Source organism: Rattus rattus, chromosome 2 (genome assembly GCF_011064425.1).
Source record: "Rattus rattus isolate New Zealand chromosome 2, Rrattus_CSIRO_v1, whole genome shotgun sequence".
NCBI classification, from domain to species: Eukaryota; Metazoa; Chordata; class Mammalia; order Rodentia; family Muridae; genus Rattus; species Rattus rattus.
In genome coordinates, this window is record NC_046155.1 from 45,314,784 (window position 1) to 45,338,741 (window position 23,958).

The 23,958-nt window shown below is 44.6% G+C and overlaps 1 protein-coding gene across 1 annotated transcript in view; it reads right to left on the reverse strand.

The window, feature by feature from the left end:
- The window catches only part of Armh3 (armadillo like helical domain containing 3), a 181,884-nt gene that overhangs the window by 22,964 nt on the left and 134,962 nt on the right, over positions 1-23,958 (reverse strand). The window contains exon 24 of the mRNA XM_032892086.1: positions 7,466-7,544. Coding sequence (XP_032747977.1) covers positions 7,466-7,544 — 79 coding nt within the window. The remainder of the gene's footprint in view (positions 1-7,465; positions 7,545-23,958) is intronic.

Genomic DNA, 23,958 nt, shown 5'->3' on the forward strand with positions numbered 1-23,958 from the left:
TGCTCACATCCACAGAAGCTGCTCCACACTCACGCAGTGCACCAAGCGGGGAGAACGCTGAAGATGAAAGAAACATGAGGCTTGGTTCTCCTCAGAGGCCTGTGAGTTCTTAGGGCTTTCTACCAAGTTCTCTCACACAAAGTACTCTACTCGGGCTCCTCGAGACGCAGAGCCACACAAAAGTGGGGCTCCCCTCTTATTACAGTTCAGTTTTCACTGGAAATAAACCAGGCTGGGCCTGGTGGCTCAAACTTCTAATTCTAGCACCCAGAAGGCTAAGGCACTAGTTAGAGACCAGCCTGGGCTACATGGGGAGTTCCAGATTGCCTCAAAAAAACAAAACAGCACAGAACAGAACAAAAAATCCAAATAACAAGAAAGTTAAAAAAAAAAAAAAGGCTAGGTATCATTTGGATTTCTAAATATCTAGCAGTCATTTGTAGTTTTTAAGATTTATTTTTACTGTATGTCTACCTGTGAGTATCTTCAAGTATATAAGTGTATCATGCACATGTTGGTGTCTGTGGAACCAGAACAGGGTACTGGATACCCGAAGGTGACGTTACAGGTGGCTGTGAGCTGCCCCACGTGGGTTCTGAGAACCGCGTCCTGATCTGCAGCAGCGGCCAGTGCTCTTATGATAAGCCGTCTCTCCTCCCTTCAGCAGTCATCTGTAATGGCTCTTAGGAGCAGGAGAAGTCAAATGTATTTAGAAACTTTACTAAAGTAATACTTACAGCTTTCCACACTACTCTGCTTGTAATAATACTTTAAAAAAAATGTCTTGAGGGCTGTCAAGATGGTTCAGCCAATATAAACATCTGCTGCCTAGCCTGGCCACCGGAATCCTTAAAGCCTACATGGTAGAAGGAAGGAACAAACTCTGAGCGTGCACACACGCGCGCACATGCACAGACAGACAGACAGACAGACACACACACACACACACACACACACACACACACTATGCACTATGTAGTATGTGCATCCATACATGTAAAACTGCATAGAGGCCTCCTTTGGATCCAAAATCCAAAGCTCTAGGGAGAGTAGACAGGAATCCAAACCTCGGCAAAGATTTGCTAACACAGCTGTCTCACACCTACAATCCCAGAGTTTGGGAAGTTGGAGACAGAGACTTTTATAAACTCAAGGTCATTTTCAGTTACAAGGAAGTTAGTTTTGGGCTAACCTGGTCTATATGAAACCTTTCTTAAAAAACAAGGTAGGGATGTGTTGAACAGACGTATATGCACTAAAACACACTAAAAAAAAAGTAAATAAATCTAAAATGACAAACTGATTTTGATTATGTCATAATATTAAAAACAGTAACAATTCCTATCATAGAAAACTAGGGATCTGACTGTATCAGCCTAGGGCCATAACACTGTGGGTCCCAGCAGAATATCTTTCTCCCAAGAGTCCTTTCTTTGGAGGGTGTGCTGGGAAATTAAACCAGGAGTCTCCGGTATGCTGGGCAAAGACCCACAGGGTTGAGCTATATCCCAAACCTTAAGATTGTCTCAGAAAATCTATAACTTTGTATGCAGAGGAATTTTTAGCAAGCTCCAGGCCACTGGGGTGAAAGTAAAGCTTCAAGATAGGTTCTCTACCCTTAGAAACAGAAAGTAGGATGGTGGTTGCCAAGGCAGCAGGCGGAGAGGAACAGGGAGTTGTTCAGAGGACAGAGCTTCAGTTCTGCAGGATGGAAATGGCTTAGAGATCTGTGGCACAGCAGTGTACGTGGTATTAAGTGTACTGCTTCATGCCCTGAGAAATGGTTAGTATGGCAAATATTATTAACTGCAATTTAAAAAAAAGGCTTTTCCATCAGGCCTCACCATATGCCTGGCATCGTTAGACCCTTAATAAGTGTTTGTGATCAAATTAAAAACAAGTAATCAGGGTTGGGGATTTAGCTCAGTGGTAGAGCGCTTGCCTAGGAAGCGCAAGGCCCTGGGTTCGGTCCCCAGCTCCGAAAAAAAAAAAAAAAAGAACCAAAAAAAAAACAAAACAAACAAAAAAAACCAAGTAATCAGGAAGAGACTCTGGGTATGATGGTGCATACATGTAACTACAGCATTCGGGAGGCAGAGGCAGGTGGATCTCTGTAAGTCAAACCAGCCAGAGTTATATAGTTACGTCCTACATTTTAAACATTGTCTGTTAAAGAAAAAAAGGTGGGGAGAATCTTGTGTACTGTGTATTCAGATGCTGATTTCTGTGCCCAGAGTTCTGGTTACGGTCTAGATGCTGGCTTTGTCACAATTACTGAGCCATCTCCTGTATCTATGCTGTGTAAAGAATGTTCCTATTATGTCTGATTGGTTAATAAAGAGCGATCAGCCTATGGCTGGGCAGGAGAGCACAGAGAAGCCAGGACATCTGAGAGTACCAAAGAGACCAGAGTGGAAGGGGGGTGGGGAAGGGAAGAAGGTGTGGAGAGGCCAAGTGGAGGGACCAGGAGGAGAAGAAAGTGGCCAGGAGGCCAGTGACGCACCATGAGGAGTCTCCATGAGGACACACGGAACAGAAAGAGTATGGACATGACTCAGATTAGAGGTAAAGGACCACGTGGCTAGGTGGTAGGCAGACTAACTGGGTTAGATTAGGATAGCAAGGGGGTGAAGAAAACCCCCCAAATTATTATTCTGGGGGTGGTATGGGGGGGAAAATCAGGCTGGCCTTAAACTCACAGAGCTCTGCCTGCCTCTGCCTCCCAAGTGCTGGAATTAGAGATGTGTGCCATTACATTCCACCAAGCTTCAGACTATTTTGTGACCCAAGGACATGACATTCAAAAACTCTGGAATTCTCCATTCTTCCTGACTTGTTCAGGTCCTAGTTTTGAGTATCCTTTACAATTTATGTCTCTCTGTTAACTAAGCATATCCTTCCTCTTCTGAGTTAAGTTGAGCTGGCCTTTTCTCCCTGTTTTAGGAGCACAACTGCAGATTCCTTGCTTACACCGTCGGCTGCCATCTCTCTCTCTGGAATTATCTTCTTTCATATGTGTGGGTGTTTGCCTGCATGGATGGACCACATGCAAGCCTGCTACTCACAGAGGCCAGAAACAGGTACGGGATCCCCTTGAACTGGAGTTACAGAAGTTGTGACAACACCTACAGTGTAGGTGTTAACACTGGGACCTCTGGAAGAGCAGCCAGTGCTCTTAACTGCTGAGCCAGCTCCCAAGGCCCCAAAGATTTTTCTTAAACACCAAGTGGGATCTGCTGCACGATGCATTCCCAGGCACCAGGAGGCCTGCAGCTTGTGGGCTACACAGCAAGTTAAAGAACAGTGTAAGCAAATTAGTAAGACCCTATGAAGATAAAAACTAGCAAGGGGGGTTGGGGTCACAGCTCAATGGCAGAACACTTGCTTAACTAAGTGTGTGAACCCCTGGGTCACACCATTACGTGCCTTCAGCCCACATTTATTTAGTACAGATAGAGCAGTCACTGAAATGTTTCAAGGAAACAGGCTGTTTAGCTCAACTACCTTATGGGAATGAAAACTGGGCCAGGGCGGTAGTCAGGGAAGACAACTCACAATGACTTAAAGGGCAATGTCTGAAGCTGCTCCTTTTGCATCCTTTTAAAAGGATGGAGTTCTAGAAATGAACACCAAGGAAAGCCAACAGAAACCTCATGAAGTCAGAAGTTCTTTTGCTGACATGCATTTTGACAGCGACTCACTCTACAGCCTGAGCTGACCTCGCGCAGCCATCCTGCATGCTGGGATTACAGGCAAGAGGAACAGTGACATCATCTTTTAAAAGATTCTTACTTCTTGGTGATCAAGTTTCCCAGTACAGCAAATGGTTCTACTAGGTAGGCACGAATGTTTGCTACCGAGCTACCCTGGAGAGAGACAGGAGCTAAATCCCAGCCGAGGGTAGACAATTAGCCTGAAGAGCAATTTTTCTCCAACTGTTCTAGAAATAACCATACCTCTTAGTTTCACTATTGATGGTGCACTCCCTTTTGTTTCTTTTGTTTGAGATAGGGTCTTATGTGGCAATGGCTGTCCTAGATTCCATTATGTAGACCAGGCTGGCCTTAAACTCAGAGATCTGCCTGCCTCTGGTATTAAAGGAGGACACCACTATATCCAGCAGGGATTACAACAATGCCTAGTATGTTCAAAACATTTAAACTTACAAAATAAATAAATCTCCCAAAATCCTCACAAACCTAGGTAACCATGGTGGCCTCCTGGTTTAATACCAGCACCTGGGAGGCTGAAGCAAGAAGATTCTATGAGCTGAAGGACAGCCTGGGCTACACAGTGAATTCCAGGTTAGTCCAGGCTAACCCTGTCTTTAAAAAAGGAAGAAAAAAAAAAAAAAAAGATCCATCCCAGCATTCCAGAGGCAGAGGCAGGCCAATATCTGTGAGGCCAGCCTGGTCTACAAATCGAATTACAGGACAACCAAGACTGTTACACAGAAAAACCTTGTCTCGAAGCCCTCCACTCCCCAAAAAAGGATTCACAAATCTTTTCTAGAACAAAATGGAAGGCTGGAAGGCAGAGCTAACAAAGAGCCTGTCCTGTCCGTCTAACTTACTGATGCTATAACTCCCGGGAATGCCTATTAACAGGCTTTAGGCTTTCTCTTAGAAGGACTTTAGAATGTGCTAGAGATTAAAATCCTGTTTTGTTTAGCTCTTTTTTCTTTTCCCTCCCTACTAACATAGCTGCTAACAGCTGCAGGGCCTTACTGCTGTCAAAGCCAGCTCTTTGGGAAGTGTAAATCCTCTTGACTTTCTGACATTAGTATTAATGTTCATAAGTAAAGGGAGAGAAGTACTCCACATGTTGGAGACAGACAAGGCAGTCAGATGCTTCTAACCTGATAAAAACAAGTGCATTTGCTGTTACAGACAGGGAGAGGGGGAAGGGAGAGGAAGGGGAGGGGGAGAGGGGGAGAGCGCCATTACTGAGCAGCCTTCTGAGGCAGTTGGGGAAGAGAAACTCTATTCTGCGATCAGGGTCCTGGGGTAACAGTGCTCTGTGAGAGGAAATGAGCGCATAATAACCAGGGCTGCAGAGATTACACTTGGGCTTTTCACCAATGAGTCTCATCGCCCTCTGTACTGTCACAGGCATGTAACTGCTACAAAGCAAACGGACCACTGAGGACCCCTTCTCTTTGTGGTGCTGGGAATGAAACAGCACATCACACATGTCAGACGAGCATCACAAGCACACTATCCCCAGCCCTCTTCCCTGCTACTGAATCAGCTCAGCTCCTTTCCCTAGGAGCCACCTCTCTGCTGGCTCAAGGAACACTTTCCTCATCACTTTCAACTCTGAATGGAGGTGAAAGGGCATGAGGATACAGCTTGTCAGTCTTCCCCTTTCTGACTTTCTCATGCACCACATGGTTTTGTTTTTTGTTTGTTTGTTTTTGTTTTAAATTATTATTGGTTGGTGGCTGCTACTTCTAGAGAAAAATGTCAGCTGTCCTTCCCAGGCTGCTGTGCATGGCTTTCAGGCTACCCAAAGCTTAGAGTGGTAGGAGGACCATCTTGTTCCCTTAACATACAGAACATAATACACAGACGTTCTGTATAAAAATGACACACGGATAGCTCCAGTATCAAAGGAACAGGAGTCTGCTCTGCTCCACAGGCAGAGGGGAAAAAGAAAATGTTAGCCATTTATAAAGGCAGCTTTAAGTGTGAGGATGGAGCCACACAGCTGGCTTCACAAAAGAGAACAAATATTGAATAGGAAACAACTGACAGATTAATAGAGCTCCATCCATCTGGCTGCAGAAAGAGCCGCTGGGGGGAGTACTGAGAAGGCTCTGTTAGAAAAAAGCTTGCCTGCTGCCTCGCTGGGAGAAACGAGTACCTCCAAGAACGCTGGAACACATGGTCACACACTTGCTGGCTGGTCCTGTTCCTTAGAAAACTCACAAGAGCTACAAGGATGCACTGGCAAGAAAAGGAGACCAGAACATACGAGGTTTGGGATTCATCCCTTGGCTTTTCCAACTCAGAAGAAGGATGACATGCAAGAAAGGAGATTCAGGTACGTATGCATCCATGTATGTGTGTATGTATGTGTGTATGTGTGTATGTATGTATGTATGTATGTATGTATGTATGTATGTATGTATGTAGTGTGGGTGTGTGCAAGTGAGCATGTGTGGAGGACAGGTTCACAACCTGTGTCTTCAACTGCTTTCTACCTTCTGTGTGTGTGTGCTGGGGTCTCTCACTGAGCTTAGAGGTCACCTGTCAATTAGACGGGCTAGCTAGTAAGCTCTAGGAATCCGCCCACCTCTGCCTTTTTCATGTTGGAATTACAGGCACACCTAGCTTTTTTGTGTGTGCTGGGGGACTGAGCTTGGGCTCCCTTGCTTGAACAGCAAGCACTTCACCCAAATAAGCCATCCCCTCAGCAACTCAGTTTGTGCTTTTGACACAAGACTCGAAAGCCTCCAATGAAAGAGCAAGGTAAAGGCAGGAGGCCAGGAGTGAAAGGTCATCCTCAGCTACACAGGGAGTTTGGCCATATACACGAGCTAAATTCTTGCAGCCAACATAGGCATGTGAGCCTGGTTTTACGTCTTCTTTTTCTTTTAGCAGCAGTTTTATATAAAGTTATCAAGCAGTTTTATATACTTATCAAGCTATTAATAAAGATTCTTACCCAGAGAGAGAGAGAGAGAGAGAGAGACAGAGAGAGAGAGAGAGAGAGAGAGAGAGAGAGCTCAGATGAAACAGTAGGTTCAACTCCATGCCATGCTGAATCCATCTGTACTTTTACATGGTGTAGAACCCAGCACAAGTGCTAGCTGAGAAGAGGAAATGAGGCCAAACAAACGTGCAGGGCTATCTGCATCCTCAACTCAGTTGCTAGCACAGAAAACCCTGCCTGGAAATAACTGCTCAGGCAAAGAGAGCACAGCCACTAAAGAAAACAAGCCCTCAATTAAAGCTTGTGCTTTCTGTTCATTCCTAACTTATCATGCATTACTTTTTTTTTTTTTTTGATTTGTTGGCGTTTTAAGACAGGGTGGTGTGCAGCGCAGACTGTGGCTGCCTCACTGTGTAACTAAGGATAACTCTACTCCTGCTTCCAGGTGCTGGGATTACAGGTATGCACCATGATGTTGACTTTTCTGACTTTCAGAATCAAAATCACTGTGACTGAGAGCTTAACAGTGAAGGCCTCATCACCTGCTCTAAGACAGTAATGCATCAAGTTTCACCTCATGCTTGATACAATTAAACCCTTCAGATGGCACCAGTGAAGGAGGTATTAATGGTTTTAAAGAACCAGCAAGCAATCTTGCACTAACTCTTCCCACCAGCCTGGTTTTACCACCCCACCACTACCCTTGCTCAAAGCTCAGTAACAGAGTCCCATTACTAGAAAAAAAAAAAAAAAAGAGCCATGAGATCCTCCTCACCATGAGGTCAATGTGGGGAGAGCAGTGACTTACCTGTTCCTCTGAGAGTTGAGAGATGTGGTTCACAGCAGCATAGGACTCAATTTTGGGAGTAAAGTGACTGACGATGGCTCTGAAATAAAGAATTAACATTACTATGGTCCCAGATGGAAGCCAATGATAATCCAGTTAATAACTAGGAGTAGCCTTGGGTTTATCTGTGTCAACTTGACATAAGCCACAGTGTCAATCAAGAAATGCCTCCATCACACTGGCCTCTAGGCAATCCTTAAGGAAATCTCTTTGATTAATGATTATTGATGTGGGAGAGCAATGCCACTCCTGGACAGGTGGTCCTGGACAGGGTAAGAAAACTTGCTGAAGGACCAGAGAGATGCCTCAATGGTCAAGATCGATTGCTTGTTCTTACAAAGAACCCGGGTGAGCTCCTAGCAGGCACACTGGTTACCTCACAACTGTCTCTAACTCCAATTTTAAGGGATCTGACACCCTCTTCAGGCCCCCAAGGACACTGCACGTGCTTGGTACATACATGTAGGCAAGCGCATGTGTATGTGAGCGCACACACACATACACACGAGAGAGAGAGAGAGAGAGAGAGAGAGAGAGAGAGAGAGAGAGAGAGAGAGAGTGTGAGTGTAAGCAGTGAGAAGAAAGTCAGTAAGCAGCACCCTCCACGGTCTGTTGCAGCTCCTGCCTCAGGTTCCTGTCTTGAGTTCCCACTCTGACTCTGTTCTGAGGGAGTGACCTAGGAGCTATGAGATGAAATAAACCCTTTTCTCTCCAAGTTGCTTCAAACCATAGTGTTAATGACAACATGAGGACAAGGACAACTGTCCTCTTCCTAAGCATGAGTTATAAATGATATGAAGTGGGGAGGATTTAACAACCCACTGAAGAGTAGAATCAGATGCCTCTGATATGGAAATGAGCTACAGAGGAGAACTATAAAAACAAAAACCTAGCATGGATGAAAAAGGTCCTGGAGGTGTCCACTAGGGGGCCACGGTGTTCCAATTAGAAGGAGGCGTACGGGTGGGTACTCTGAAGCTGGACCAACATGTAGACAAAATACAGTCTCTGAGGAAGCTAAGCTTTGCCAAAGCTGACATTCAGTCTTTATGCTTGTTAGTATTAGTTAGTATTAGTCCCAAACCATAATCTAAATTACAAAATCAATCACTTGATCACATTTAAAGTCACCACATCTGGTTAAATTCACCTTTCAAAAAAAATCTCTGAGGGCCTGGAGAAAAAGTGTGTGTTAAGCAAACATGAGAACCTGAGTTCAGAGCCCCAGCACCAATATAAAAGTTGAGCACAGTCATGTGCCTGAGTCCCCAGATAGTGTGTGTGTGTGTGTGTTCATGCAGAGACAGAGGGCTGGGTAGCCAGCCAGTGTAGTGAAACATAATGAACTCCAGATTCAGTGAGAGGAGATCATGTTTTAAAAATTTAGGTTCCCATGGGTACAATAGTGTCGTGAACGGGAAGGGTGGGTAACTAACTACTTTCTGCTTGGTTATAAAGGCCTGCTGCACAGATGGAAACACATGTCTAGTTCTGTAAATCAAGAGCCAAGGTTGAAGAGCTCAGAAGACCCAGGGATGAGCCTACTACTACTACTACTACTACTACTACTACTACTACTACTACTACTACTACTACTGTTTAGCTCAATGAAAATGTCAAGCTGCCCTACAAATCTGTAGGTCTCAACCACGGATTAGTGTAGCTCTCAGACCTCCTCAGAGAAGAAACTCACACTAGGTCAAGCACAGAGAATCAGGGTCAGCAGAGTGCTCAGCCATTTATGGGACACATCTATATCACACCCCCTGCATTAGGTTCAAGGATCATTGTCGAAGACGGATGGGAAGACTCCACAGAGGTCACGGAGAAGAGAGCAAAATACTATCTTCTGAATCCTATCAGCCACGAGGTCCCAGCAGCCAGAGTTGCTGAACAAAATCCAGCCGCTCCGCATTTCAGCACAATCCCCCACTCCTGCCTGCGGAGTTGAACAGAGGATGGTTTCTGGAAAAGGGAGGGTTTTATTTAAGGATGTGGCTCCTGGTAACTTGACCACACTTTGGTGATGGCCTCACACCCAGGAGTATATGGGCAGCACAAATTGTAGTCAATGGGTTATTAAAAAAATCAAAAAGAGGGGTTGGGGATTTAGCTCAGTGGTAGAGCGCTTGCCTAGCAAGCGCAAGGCCCTGGGTTCAGTCCTCAGCTCCGGAAAAAAAAAAAAGAGCATTATACCCCAACTCAAAGATAGAGGTGTATTAGGAAGGGATGTGTATTAGGAAGGCGATGTGGATCTGGGAAAAGTTAGAGAGGAGAGTTGGGGGGTAAATATGATTGAAGTGTACTATAAAATTCTCAAGGAATTAGAAAAAAATATTAAAACATATATAGTGGAGAGGAGTTGATGAGGAGGGAGAAACATTTCTTCAGTAGTGTATTCACTGGTTAGGAGCCCATGATCCTATAAAATTACCTTCACCTGTGTCTATGTGAGCAGCCTAACTAAACTCGATGGGGTTACACATACCAAAAAAGGTCATTAGGGTAGAAAGGATCCATGGGAGTGAAAGCAGGGCAAGATAAGGTAACTGCGGCATGGGTATTACTAAAATACATCAAATACACGTGTGAAAATATCATAATAAAATCCATTATGTCAACATACACAAATAAAAATACAAAATTGTAGACAACATAGTACACAGAGACAATGCAGATTGTTCCTCACGTCCATTATGAATCCAGTGCAACTCTTCCCCAGATGCAATTCCCAGGTCTAAGATATATCACACGGATGAAACATACACAAGTCTTCTATGAGACAACAAATAAGTCATGGTTTTCATCCAGCAGCCCAGAAGAGCACAACTGTTTCCGTTCCTGAGTTCCCTGGAGCAATCAGGCAGCCTCCCAGAGCAGCTATGTGAACCCTTCGGGCAGGTGTGGCAGCAAAAAGCAAACGCCAGTCTTATGCAGGTGACTGCCTGACCATGCTAAGAGGTTGCAACTTGAAGCTCCACCTTCAGAAGAGGTATAATCCTTAATTTCAACTGTGGTGATCAGGGAAAAGGTCTCCATTTTGTTTACTGGGTTTTGGTCATATGTAATGCTATTTCTCTTCACTACTAAAAAATCTGAATCTTATTTTTCCCTGGAGGCCTAGGTAGAATAACACTGTTTCCATGAACAACACATAATGAAAACGAAAAACAATCCCAAGGACTTTAGAGAAAGAAGGCCCCAGGTGAAATCCTGATTCCTCACTGAGCCCTGAGGCACGCACCTATAATCCTAGCACTCAGGAGGCTGAAGGTTTTTTTTTCCATCTTTATTAACTTGAGTATTTCTTATTTACGTTTCCTTATTTACATTTCAAATGTTATTCCCTTTCCCGGTTTCCGGGCCAACATCTCCCTCCCCCTCCCCTCCCTTTCTATATGGGTGTTCCCCTCCCCATCCTCCCCCCATTACTGCCCTCCCCCCAACACCGGGGGTTCAGTCTTAGCAGGACCCAGGGCTTCCCCTTCCACTGGTGCTCTTACTAGGATATTCATTGCTACCTATGAGGTTGGAGCCCAGGGTCAGTCCATGTATAGTCTTTAGGTAGTGGCTTAGTCCCTGGAAGCTCTGGTTGCTTGGCATTGTTGTTCATATGGGGCCTCGAGGCCCTTCAAGCTCTTCAGTTCTTTCTCTGATTCCTTCAACAGGGTCCTATTCTCAGTTCAGTGGTTTGCTGCTGGCATTCGCCTCTGTATTTGCTGTATTCTGCCTGTGTCTCTCAGGAGAGATCTACATCTGGTTCCTGTCGGCCTGCACTTCTTTGCTTCATCCATCTTGTCTAATTGGGTGGCTGTATATGTATGGGCCACATGTGGGGCAGGCTCTGAATGGGTGTTCCTTCTGCCTCTGTTTTAAACTTTGCCTCCCTATTCCCTGCCAAGGGTATTCTTGTTCTCCTTTTAAAGAAGGAGTGAAGCATTCGCAATTTGATTATCCGTCTTGAGTTTCATGTGTTCTGTGCATCTAGGGCAATTCAAGCATTTGGGCTAATAGCCACTTATCAATGAGTGCATACCATGTGTGTTTTTCTGTGATTGGGTTACCTCATTCAGGATGATATTTTCCAGTTCCATCCATTTGAGGCTGAAGGTTTTAAGGCCAGCCCGAGTAAATGAGACTGGTTCAAAAATACAGGATTGGGATGGATCTCAGCGGTAAAGCATCCCCCTAGCATGTGCGAGACCTTAGGTTATATCACTCAGCAGTGGGGAAATCCTCACTCTTCTGCTGATTTGCTGTAAGAGTTAAGCACTGGTTTTTTCATGTTTTCTTGTATACCATCTCACTAACTTGCCCCAAAGGGTAGGTTAGAAGAGTGTGTGTATGTGTGAGTGTGAGTGTGTGTGTGTGATTGTGTATGTATGCATGTGTCTCTGTGAGTATATGTGTCTGTATGTGAGTGTGTTTGTATATATGTGTATGTCTTTGTGTGTGTATGTATGTGTGTGTCTCTATGGGTGTATTTGTGTGTGTATGTGTTTCTGTGTTTGAATATGGGTGGATCTGTGTGTATGTGTGTGTCTCTGTATAACAGTGTGTGTGTGTGTGTGTGTGTGTGTGTGTGTGTGTTTTGCCACTGATTACCAGTAAGCTAAATCCTCATCTGTGCTTTTTGTTTGTTTAGTTTTTCCTTTTAAGCAATTTCTCCTTTCCTTGACCATCCTGTGACACAGTATACAATATACTACAGAGTGTATTCCTGGGTACCTGGTGATTATAAGTGGGAAAAACATTCTATGCTTTTAAACACTCTTAAAAGTAGAAACCTTCCAACACACTGGCCTCTGAGAATAGGGGAAGGCATGACTGAATGGTGTGTGTCAGTTGATAAATTGTTTGTCTGAGGTTTAGTTATTTAATTTTACACTAACTTTTCTTTTCACCTTTACAACTTCACACACACTCCCATTTCATGCAATAATAAACTTCTTACCTTATGGAGCCAATGAATCTTTAGCCCATACAATTCAATAACAAAAGCAACAAAAAAAGCAATTTCCCTTGATGCCCGTTAACAGCGGTGCATTACAAGCCTCAGAGCCTCTGCTGATTAACATTTAACAAAATAAAACCGCAAATAAGAATTCCTCTCAACCTTTTCACTTTGAAACTATCTAATCACAAACTTCCTCAGCTGACCTGTTGGGCACTCCTCTACCTTACCCTCAGGCCTTGTGCACTCCTACCTGTGCCCTAGTGCACACTCCTGCCCCGGTGGCCTTTGATTCTTCCCAAGATCAAAGACCAAAATAAATAAGCAAGTGTGTACATTCTTAAAATTAAATGGAAAAAAGGAAACCTTAGTAGGAGAGGCATTTTGATGAATAATGAAGAAAAAAGCGCATGGAAACCAAAGATGAGCGGCTAGGGATGTGGACATGGGGTGCGAGGTCGGGGATGTGGCTACGTTGGCGATGCTTAGCCAGCACGGAAGGAGCCCCAGTACCACATAAACTAGGTGTCTGTGACTCCAGAGCGTGGCAGGTAGAGGCAGGAGGATCAGGAGTTCTGCAGTAAATATAAAAATAATCAAGGAAACAACACATTACACGCACATGTGAAAAGGTCACGATGAAGCTCCTTATGATATGTAATTAACATGATAAAAAAGGAGATGGGTAGGCATTCTGCCAGCTGACAAGAAGAATAAGCCATTGGCCAGGACGACAGTGGCTTGCTTTACTCACTGGTCCAAGCTTGTCAAGTGGCTTAGGAACCTATTAAAGCATCTGACTGGTTTAGGCAGTAGATCTGCTGGCTGAAAGGAGGGCACTGGGAATGAGCACCATTGACTGCATCCTAGCAGCTCACACCCTTTAATGGCTTGAGAAAGCGTTTTCCTGACTTCTAAGTGGGAATCACACGTGTCACTCCAGGGCTCTATTTGCCTTCTGTCTTCATTTCTCAGGTAAATGAAGGTTCACAACTCACTAAACCGGAAGCAGCAGGGGAGTAACGTGCGTGACCTACACAGGAGCATGGTCTCTGGGTAGCTGCCCCTCTTCCAAAGCGTGTGCATGGCTGTCTAGTTGGGGACTTTAGGCTTTCTACCTTGATGCATGGCTTCACCTGCTGGAGATTTCTACCTCATTGCGGGCTGGAAATTAGGCAATAGGTTATAGCCACTTTCCTTGAAAAACGAGTTTGTGTATTCTTGTTCCTTGTGTCTGGTGGAGAATAAGCTGAGTTCCAGTTCTTGTGTCCTCTAATCACAGATTTCAGCTGAGTAAGATGGACACCACAGCCTTCATACTTGGCTATACGTTATACTGCATTTCTTGCACGGCTGTGCGAGGGGACAGACATGCTCTCCTGCTTTAGCAGCTAGCCTTACATTTGTTTCCAGTCTCCGCAATCAGTGAATATAGAGAATTAGCCACAGGAGCTGACAGGGCTGCCCTCTTTCTACAAAGGACAGAAGTTACACACTCCTCTCAGACACGCCCACTTTCTTAGCAGATCTTTCCCCCAATAAATGAGCAGAATAAAATCTCTGAAAGATAAAAGACTCACGTGACAGACCCAACCTGCGCAGATTCTATTACTCTGTAATAGAGGGTTTTCCTTCCCTCCCTGTCTTTGACAGGATTTCTTTCTGTAGCTCTGGCTGTCCTGGAACTCACTCTGTAGACCAGACTGGCCTTGAACTTACAGATACGCCCTTGCCTCTGCTGGAATTAAAAGTGTGTGCTGCCACCACCTTGCTCATTAAAATTACTAATTTTTAGATTTTATTTTGATTTTATGTGCACATTTTGCCTGCATGTATGTCTGTGTGAGCGAATGGATCCTCTGGAACCAGAGCTACAGACAGTAGCTGCCATGTGGGTGCTGGGGTTGAGCATAGGTTCTCTGGGAGAGCAGCCAGTTCTCTAACTGCTGAGCCGGCTCTGTCTCTATGGCAGGTCAGGAATAGCTCATGGGAAATGTTCCTGAGGCTGGAGAATAGAACCTTTGGAGTCTGGCCCTGGGTTTCCTATCTCTGGAAGCAAAGGTAAGGAAACAAAACAAGCCATTTGAAATTATGTACTACATTCTTCTGTTTCTCTTGAGAAAATAAAGATACCTGGCAGAAATTCCCAAGAGTGAGAATCTGTTAAAAATCCCAGAAGCAACCTAATTTTAATTAATGGTAATCATTTTAACCTTTTGAATATGACTTGAACATGTTCCAAAACTGGCACAGGACAAAGGCCTGACATATGCTAGTTACCTCTTATTCTCATTAGCCCAACCAATCTATTGTTATGAGAAAAAATTAAGCATGGAAAGGGAAGGAGGCCAGAAAATAAGGTTATCACCTCAAAAATGGAGGCAAATTTTGAGCAGTTTACAAACTGAGGACTGAGGAAAATACTCTGTGGGTCCTATACCTCATGAAACAAGGGGCAATCAGCTAACATATTCCTCAGATATACCTCTGTGCTAGACAAGGAGGAATGAGACATCATTATTGGTGGTGCATGCCTTTAATCCCAGCACTTGGGAGCTGAAGGCAGTCAATATCTGTGAGTTTGAGGCCAGCCTCGTCTACAGATTGAGTTTCAGGATAGTCAGGGCTACACAGAGAAACCCTGTCTCCAAAAGCCAAAAACCAAAACCAACCAAACAAAAAAACCTCACTGTGAACAGAAGAGGAAGGCAGCTGTCAAGAGCTCTGTACTACATGAGAGGGCCCAATGTTGTGCATAAGAGAAAAGGGATAATGGGTCATACGGATCCCATACTGGTTCTCAAGGGCTCCAAGGAAAGAATGACATGAAAAGACATGGAAGAGGTTTGTTTTCTATCCCAGGGGAGCCTTTTAGAACTCCTTAGGAAAGGCAATCATTGAGACTGCCAAAGTAATTAAGCAAGTGAGCACTTACCATAAAGCCCACATCAGTTAAGTGAGCAGAGATGAATCTTATTACAGTGCACTGTCAGCCCTGAGCCTGCAGGTGCTAACCACCGAGACATGGTACAGCTCCGTCCTGAATGCTCTCCATTAAGGGTGACAGAGTGCTTTGCCCTTCCTGCCAGCTCTGAAGAGGGCTGTTGTCACCTGCTTTGGCAGTGACATATTTAGAATCCTGACACAGTGGTTTTCTCTAAGTCGGTATGGCTTCTGTGAGGTGGCTAGAAAAAGCCATGCAGGGTAAGGAAGATGGAGAGAGAGCAGAGGAGTCAGATGGGGCACTGCTAGTAAGGAACAGGGTGGTCTAGTAGACTAAGAACTAAATGGAGAACAAACTCTAAGTAAGACTGCCTCAAGAGAAAACTTAATACTATCTGTTGTAAACTACCTTCTTGGAAAGAGAAACATTACCAAGGACACGTTTCCCAATACTAAGGGAGCATCGACATCAGCGTCACTAGGAGCTGGTGTCAAAGACTCAGATTCTCAACAGCCTAATCAGTAGCACTAATAACCAACTGTTAACTGAGGAGACGGCCATTTATCCTAAGATTTGCAGATGGCACCGGAACACCTTTTGGTTCTATTTTGTCCTGTGAATAGTTTGGTGAGCTAACATGAAAGCTCGAAATGGACTAAATGACAGCTTATTGTCAGAGACTCAGCGACAGGAACTCTCCAAAAGGGAACAGTATAAAGTAACTGTGGAGACGAATTCAAACATCAATTAAACTCACTGTAAAAACCCTATCAAAGACCATGTCTATTACTCCAAGGAGAAAGCTAGAGTAGATGGAGGTAGGCAAAGCTGGAGTCTAGAGGCCAATTCACATCGAACTCACTACGGAGCAGACCTGACAACACTGCTGGGTGACAGATGTGACACCAATTGGGTTTCAGCATGAACCATATGCTGGAGAGCTCACTGCACACACATGCACACCAGCTTCTCCTCTCTGAGGCCCTCAACGGGAGCAAACAGGGAGCTATGGAAGAGAATGGTTTGCAGCTGCACCTTCTCCCACAGCTCTTTGTCTGCAGCAGGGCCTGCAGTTCCCCTTCAGTGCAGGGCAATGAGAAAAGCAGGAGAAGCTGTGTGGCTACTCCTCAGATCTAGCAGCGCTGCCCAGGAGAGGACTTAAGAGGAGAATAAATTTGGGGCCCCGTTCTTTGACAGCACCTTCAGTGATATCCAGTAAAGCAGGGGTGAGAGCCAGCTCTAAACATTCATCATCATAGTGCAAGACGAAGGTCTTTAGGGGAGCATCTGTGGAATTCCAGAGTAAGAAACTGAAGCTGGAGGAAGGAGGAGGGTTGGCTCTGGCATCGTGTCTCTATGGGAGGCTGATGTAATTGTTTTATGTCCACGAACAGGCTATTAACTGTTTTCTTTCCAATGTATTAGGAAAGAAATGTATTTGGTGTGCTCTCCCCACCAAAAGTGAGGCTATAAAAGGAAAAAATAAACAGTGGTTTGAGAACTTTGAAGAAATAACTTTTCTATTTTCTTCTCCGTCACTGCAATACTGCTTTCTACACAGTGAAGGAGCACTGTTCCCAGGACAAAGGCCTGTGGTGTCTGAGGTGAAGGGCTGCTGGTGCCATCAGAGACTCTCGTTCATTCAGACTGTGTTGACAGATGTGTGAACACCCGCCATATGCAGGTACCATCAGGAGAAACAGAGAGATGATTCCAGAGATCCAGGAGCATACGGGGTCCTGAGAGGGACACACACTAGACACTATGTCACTGGGATGTGCTAAGGACTAAGACAAAGAATAACAAGGTTCCACAGAGGCAGAGAGCAGGAGCACTTGGCCTCTCTTTAGGGAAGGCATGTGGAAGGCTGGTGTTTAAGTAGTCTAAAACCACAGTGGCTTTAACAGGCATTGAAGGACACTTTCTTACAGGGTTAGAGACTCTGTATTAATAACATAAGAACAGGTTTGCTAATAAGTTAGATTTATACATCTAATAAATAGTTAAAACTGTCCACTAAGCTACACAGGAAATGTGTACTTTCTTACCTAAGGTCTTACTTTAAACTTCCTCTAGCCATAAGACTTCTGCCTACGGTGTTGTCTGTTCAGTGCTCACTCAGACACTGCAGACTTAGTGCAGCTCCAGAAGATCCAATGCATCTGGCCTGCACAGGCACCTGTACTCATGTGCAATACCTACACACACCAAAGAAGCAGTTGCAGTGCTGGAGGGATGGATGGCTCAGTGCTTAGTGCACAGGGCTCTTGCAGAGGGCTGAGTTCAAGTCCCAGAACTCATTTTGGACGGTTCATAGCAGTAACCCCAGCACCACAGGCTCTGGCAGGCACCTGCAACTCACACGCACATCTTCCACTCATATACACATAATTCTAAATAAAAATAAAGGCATCTTTTTGTTTGTTTGTTTTTTGAGACAGGGTTTCTCTGTGTCGCCATGGCCGTCCTGGAACTCACTCTGTAGACCAAGCTGTCCTCAAACTTAGAGATCCACCTGCCTCTGCCTCCTTAGGGCTGGGTTTCAAGACATGTGTGATTACACTAATTTTCTCTGGTTCTCTATGGACTTATAAGAGTAGATATTTGGAAGGTGGCAAGATGGCTCAGCAGGTGTGATGCTTAGTTTTGGGTTTCTTACAATTACTTGTTTATTGTGTGTATATTAGAGTACATATGTATGTGAGGGTCAAAAGGTAACTTGAAGTCCTGGGGACATCAAGCTCAGGCTATCACACTTGGTGGCAAAAGCTTTTTCTCATAGACTCATTTTGCTGGCCCTGATGTTTAGTTCTGATTGTCAACTTGTTATAGTCCAGAATCATCTGGAAAAATTTTCAGTGAGATAATATTTAGATTAGGTTGGCCTATGGACATGCTCATGAGGAATTTTCTGTAATTGCGGTGGCTTGAATGTGAAAATACTGTTCCCTAGGCTTGGGTCTTGGACCACATAGATGGCTGAGCAGAATCATGCACACATTCATTCTCTGGCTGTTGGGTGTTTTTGGGGAGGGTTGCAGAGACTCACGAGGAGGCACCTGTCTGCCTCCCAAGTGCTAGAACTACACTGTGCGCCCGCCAGCGCTCTCCCTGCTCTTTACTGTGGACACAACTAGCGGCTTTGACTCCTGCCCTGAGTTCCATGAAGTCGTGGACTAGAACCAGGGATTGAGAGCACATAGAACTTTTCTCCCTTAAAGTTGGTTTGTCAGGGTGAGTCGTCACAGCAACTAACGGAAAACTGACACAAGCAGGTACAGTCTTATCCCCAAGCCTGAGGACCTGGATTTGACCTCTCAAACTGACTGGGTAGAAGTTGCCCTCTGATTTCCACAGGTGTGTCTTCCCCCACCTCTCAATAAACTGAATTTTAAAAAAATGTAAAGAAGTATACCTGGGAAGGTCCTCAGTGAATGCTGACAGAGGAGCGCTGACTTTAGAAGAACCTCGGCAACATCTCACTGCTCTTGGCAGTAAGATGTCTAGACACCTAAGCCAGTGGCCCATGACAGCACAGAGCCCACAAACTCCTTCTGCAGGGCTGCTAGTTTACATAAATGACAGAAACTGAGCATTTAGCCAACAAAGGTTTCTAAAGGCACTCTTAAAATCGCTTATAATTCAGGAAATCGGCAAAGATTAAAAACAGTATTAACTGCCTTGCTTTGTTGCTTAAAAACACATGCAAAATAAGCAGTGCTCCCAACCACCAATAATGCGCTTCATAGTAGCTTTGGCTGTCTCAAAGCCTCCATCTGGATAATTAAAACTTCCCTGCTCTTCTCTCTAACTCTGGAGCGACTGGAAGCCAGTAAACTCTACTGTATTGGGATAAACAATTCAATTCACCACCAAGAAAGGAGTCGTCACACCTTGGCTACACTGGGTGAGTACAGGGCCTGTCCGTGTTCACTACCTCTGCCTACTGAGATCTGTGCAGACCTTTATAATGAAGCCTCCAGATACTTCTGTGGAGCATCGTCACAGGGAGTGTGCTTTAATTTTTTTCTTACTTTAAGATTTATTTATTTTTATTGTATAAGCATGAGCATTTAGCCTGTATATATTCTGTGTATCACGTGACTGTTTGGGGCCAGAAGAGGCCAGAGGAGGGTGCTGGGAATTAAACCTAGGCCCTCTGGAAGAACAAGTGCTCTTCACTGCTGAGCCGTCTCTCCAGCCTCCTGTAAGCATTTCTTGATATCTCAGTTTTCTTTCTCCAGTCTAAGGTAAGGTAGGCCAGGTCCCTTAGTGACTCTGAAACACAGTACTTTGGTTACTTTTCTACTGCTGTGATAAGACACCATGACTGAGGTAATTTATAGAAAATAAGTGTATTTGGGATTTAAAGTTTCAGAGAATCATGACCATGGCCAGGAGAATGGCAGCAGGCAGGTAAGCCATGGTACTGAAGCAGTAGCTGAGAGCTCACATCGTGAGACACACCACAAGAGAGAGAGAAAGAGAGAGCACACTGGCAATGGCATGAATCATTTGAAACTGAAAGCCCACCCCAGTGACACACATCTTCTAACAAGGCCACGTTTCCTAATTCTTTCCAGACAATTCCACCAAGTGGAGACCGAGTATTCAAATATATACTCAAACCATATATATATATATTCTCAAACCATCAGTCATAAAGACCCTAAAAGAGGAAACCACTCTAGCTCTACATGCATTGTACTGTGGGGCTGGAAGGCTGTGCGACCAAGGGAGCCAGTCTGGAGCAAGAGTGAGGTTGAGATGTGTCTAATCCCCAAAAATCTTGTCCTGAGAGCAGCAGGAGTAGGACTGCTTCCTTCCTGCTCTGGGCCTGCATGTTCTAGAGCATGTAGCCTTGTGATCCTGAGGTAGTCAGGTAGCCTGGTGGCCAGATACAGGTTAAACTTCCTTTCTCCTTGTAAGGATATGTCCAGCAAGCACCTGGAATTCTTCATGCAGATGAAGCATTCCTTGGCACACCAGGCTCCAGCCAATGATGTACACTCATCCCCAAACCCCGACCCACCCCCTAAGGTTTATACCCCCCAATAAAGAGAGCTGCTTCCCTGAGAACTGTCCCTGGAGGAGGCTGTTTCTCCCGCACTCCACTGACTCAGATCCTGCCGAACCCGCCTGTCCCAGCTAAGCTTCATTCCCTGCAGCCCAGCCCCGGGTGCAATGTGCTTGGGTATCTCATGGGGAGACGCAGACCCAGGGTGGCACTGCACTGTACCATTCTATGCTAGGAACAGAGGTCACTGAAGTAAACACAGACAACAGAAATCAGGGCTCCTGTCCTTAGGAAATGGTCAGCGGTGACCAACAGACATAGGAAGAGCCACCTCAATGTGACAAAGGCTTTAAGTGAGAAATAGACAAGGTCCTGTGGCAATGCAGGTGTGATCATTGTGCAACAAAGAATCCAGGATGTTTTTAAGAACAATAATCACTGAGTGATTTTGAAACATAAATAGAATTTTGTTGGATAAAAAGGCAAAGCCTTCTGGTAAAAGCTTACACATAGCTATTGTGAGACTCTTGGGCCAAGTCTAATCTGCCCATACTTTGGGACAGACAAAAGACTAAGGGTAAGAAGTAAATTAGGATCACCTGTGGAAAATCTGGACATTATCCTATCAATGACAGAGAGGGAAGGGACACTTAAAACCCAGAATCTTTCTAATGAGATATTTCAGGCATAGGAAGAGAACATACTGAATCCCTCAAACATGGGGCTAGCATCTATGCCTTATCAGTGGAAAGACCTACACTTCTCCAGCCCTTGTAACTGAACAGACTAGATGGTGGCCACTACAACAGGATAAAAGGAATATTCTGAAATGGCTTGCTCTATAAGGAAGGCTGCAAGGCCTTCCATACAAACAGTGGCTGTAGGAATGGAGAGGAAATTCAAAGAACCTACTGATTGAGGGGAACAAAGAAAGAAAAATCTTGTCACTTTTGAGATTTCTACTTTAGGCACTGAACAGCTAACAGCACCATTAGCTGAGACAACACAGGGAAGGAAAGGATCCTGGGAAGTCAAGACCTAGTCTTTATAAGGACTGTGAAGGCGCATTAGGTAGCGTATGAGTTCAAGAGGCAAGGCTGGTAGTGCAGACTGGGAAGGTTGCTCACCTGGGGAACCTCAGAGAATCGAATGTGTGGACAGAAAACAGCTAAGGACATCATAAAAACAACGGCACTCTACTAGTTAACATTCGTCTCTCCACTGCAGGGTGGAGGGAAACCAGCTGCACACCCAGGATACCAGGGACTTTCTAACTTTGAACTATTTCTGAACGTTACTCTCTGCCTGTCTAGACTGGTACCTCCTGCTTGAAATAAAATAGTTAGAGATGAAAGACCGGCCTGTGCCCTAGACCTCAGAGACACCAAGTTGTGCTTCCGATATCTAGCACAGGGGAAATGGCATCCTGCTCAACAAGGAAATAAGTCTATGTCTTCTAAGTGTAGCCTGCTTACGGATATATTCAAATTTCCCATACTTTCTGAGTCTGACCCATTTTCTAGAGCTATAGAACAGTGCTTTTCTTTCTTCTTTTTAAAGAAATTTCTGAGTTGCGACCCTAATTACTTTTTATTTTGTTTGCAATGGGGTTTGTATCCATTACTATTCTCATTCACTGTCATGAAGTACCTGACAAGGGTTTATTTGGCTCAAGGTGGATGGGGTGACATGATTCAACACAGAGGAAAGCCATGGAGCAAAGGTTTCAGGCGGCTAGTCACACTGCCTCGGTGGTCAGGAGGCAGAGTGGGCACCTACCACGTTCTCCTTTTCTCTCAGTCTAAGAGTCTGTCTTTAGAATAATGTCACTGATATTGGGGGTGTGCGTGTGTGTGGGGTGAATGCCCTGTCTTCTTCAGTTAAGTCTCCCCACAAAAGCTCTTACGAGTGTGCCCAGATACATCTACCTGGTTGATACTAGATCTTGAGAAGTTGGCGTTGTGATATTTTGAATAAGAAATGTTCCCTATGGGTCACTCGGTGTATGCTCCCCCTGTCCCCCCGGAGCTGAGGACTGAACCCAGGACCTTGCACTTGCTAGGCAAGCACTCTACCACTGAGCTAAATCCCCAGTCCCCAGAGTATGTTCTTGCTTGACTGGGCAGACAGAAGAAACAAACGATCTTAACCAAAATCAAAGGCCACAGGATTCTCCTGGTGCTGTTGGGGGATTCAGGCAATGCAGCCTAGCTACAGGAAGTCTGACAATGGGAGCATGCTGTAAGAGTAATAGCCACCCTACTTGCAGTTTACTCTTTCTGCTTTGTGTCTGCGGCTCACCATGTGAGTACTCTGTTCCTGCTCCTGCCAACGCACCTGCTGATGCCTTATGGACTCTAACTCTGCAAAACCATAAGCCAAAATAAACTTCTTCTACAAAAAATTGATGAAACAATTGGCATGTGATATCACAACAACAGAAAAGAAATCAATATGGCCCTCAAGACAAACTGTTACAAGCTTATGACATTGCAAGGAAGGCACTGAATTCCTAGGGTCAAGCAATCCTCTAGTCTTAGCCTCCTGAGTAGCTGGGTCTTCAGATGTAACTCACTACACCTTGCTCTGGAACTTTTTCTTTCTCTTCCTAGTTTTATCAAAGTGTGAACAGAAACCCAAGAACTGGGACAATACTTTTGATCCTGTAGTATCATCTATCTTTTGTGGTGGTTTGGATAAGAATGGTCCTGATTCTTCTTGTGCATATCTCTCCAGTACAACCTCTGCCTGCCTGACACCATGTTTCCAGACATGATGATAATGGACTACACCTCTGAACTATAAACCAGCCCCAGTTAAATGTTTCCTTTATAAGAGCTGCCATGCTCATGGTGTTTCTTCACAGTAATAAACACTGACAAAGATACCTGTATACAGGAGTAGGCAAAAATCTATTATGCTACCAATGTCAGGCCTGCTCTTCAGCTGTAAGTGTGACCTTGGAGAAAATCAGGATTATGAAGCCAAAGAGGTAGTTGCTCCATAATGCACACATGTTCTCTGGAAGGACACCTAAGACAGAGAGGGGAAAAGGAACCTTTGTTCTGGAAGTTATCTTGTTGTTTGACAGGGCAGACAGAGGAAACAGACTATCTTAATCAAAGTCAAAGACAACAGTGGGTAAATGCCCTTAGCAGTCAGTCCTGTTTAGTTTAATGCTTAAAACGGTCTTATTCCTGAAGTGGCCATGACTGCACAGAAGCTTTCTCCAAAAGCTTTGGAAGAAAATGATATGCGGTATGCAGTGGTGTGCTGTCTCCTAGAGCTTTTCAAAAGAGTTATAATGAGAAATACAAGTTATAGTCTATTTTAGTTACCACAGGGCTGTAACCTAGCCTTCATGTATTCCTCAAAGTCTTAACTGTAATGTCATGCTCATGCAATCTTGTCATGGAGTATTCTATCCATGTGATCAGATGCTAAGAACAGAGTTAGATACGCAAAAAATATAATAAATAAATAATGATGATTAAGACTTAGCCAGGATGAGCCTTTATTTTCCAGAGACATGGAATGTT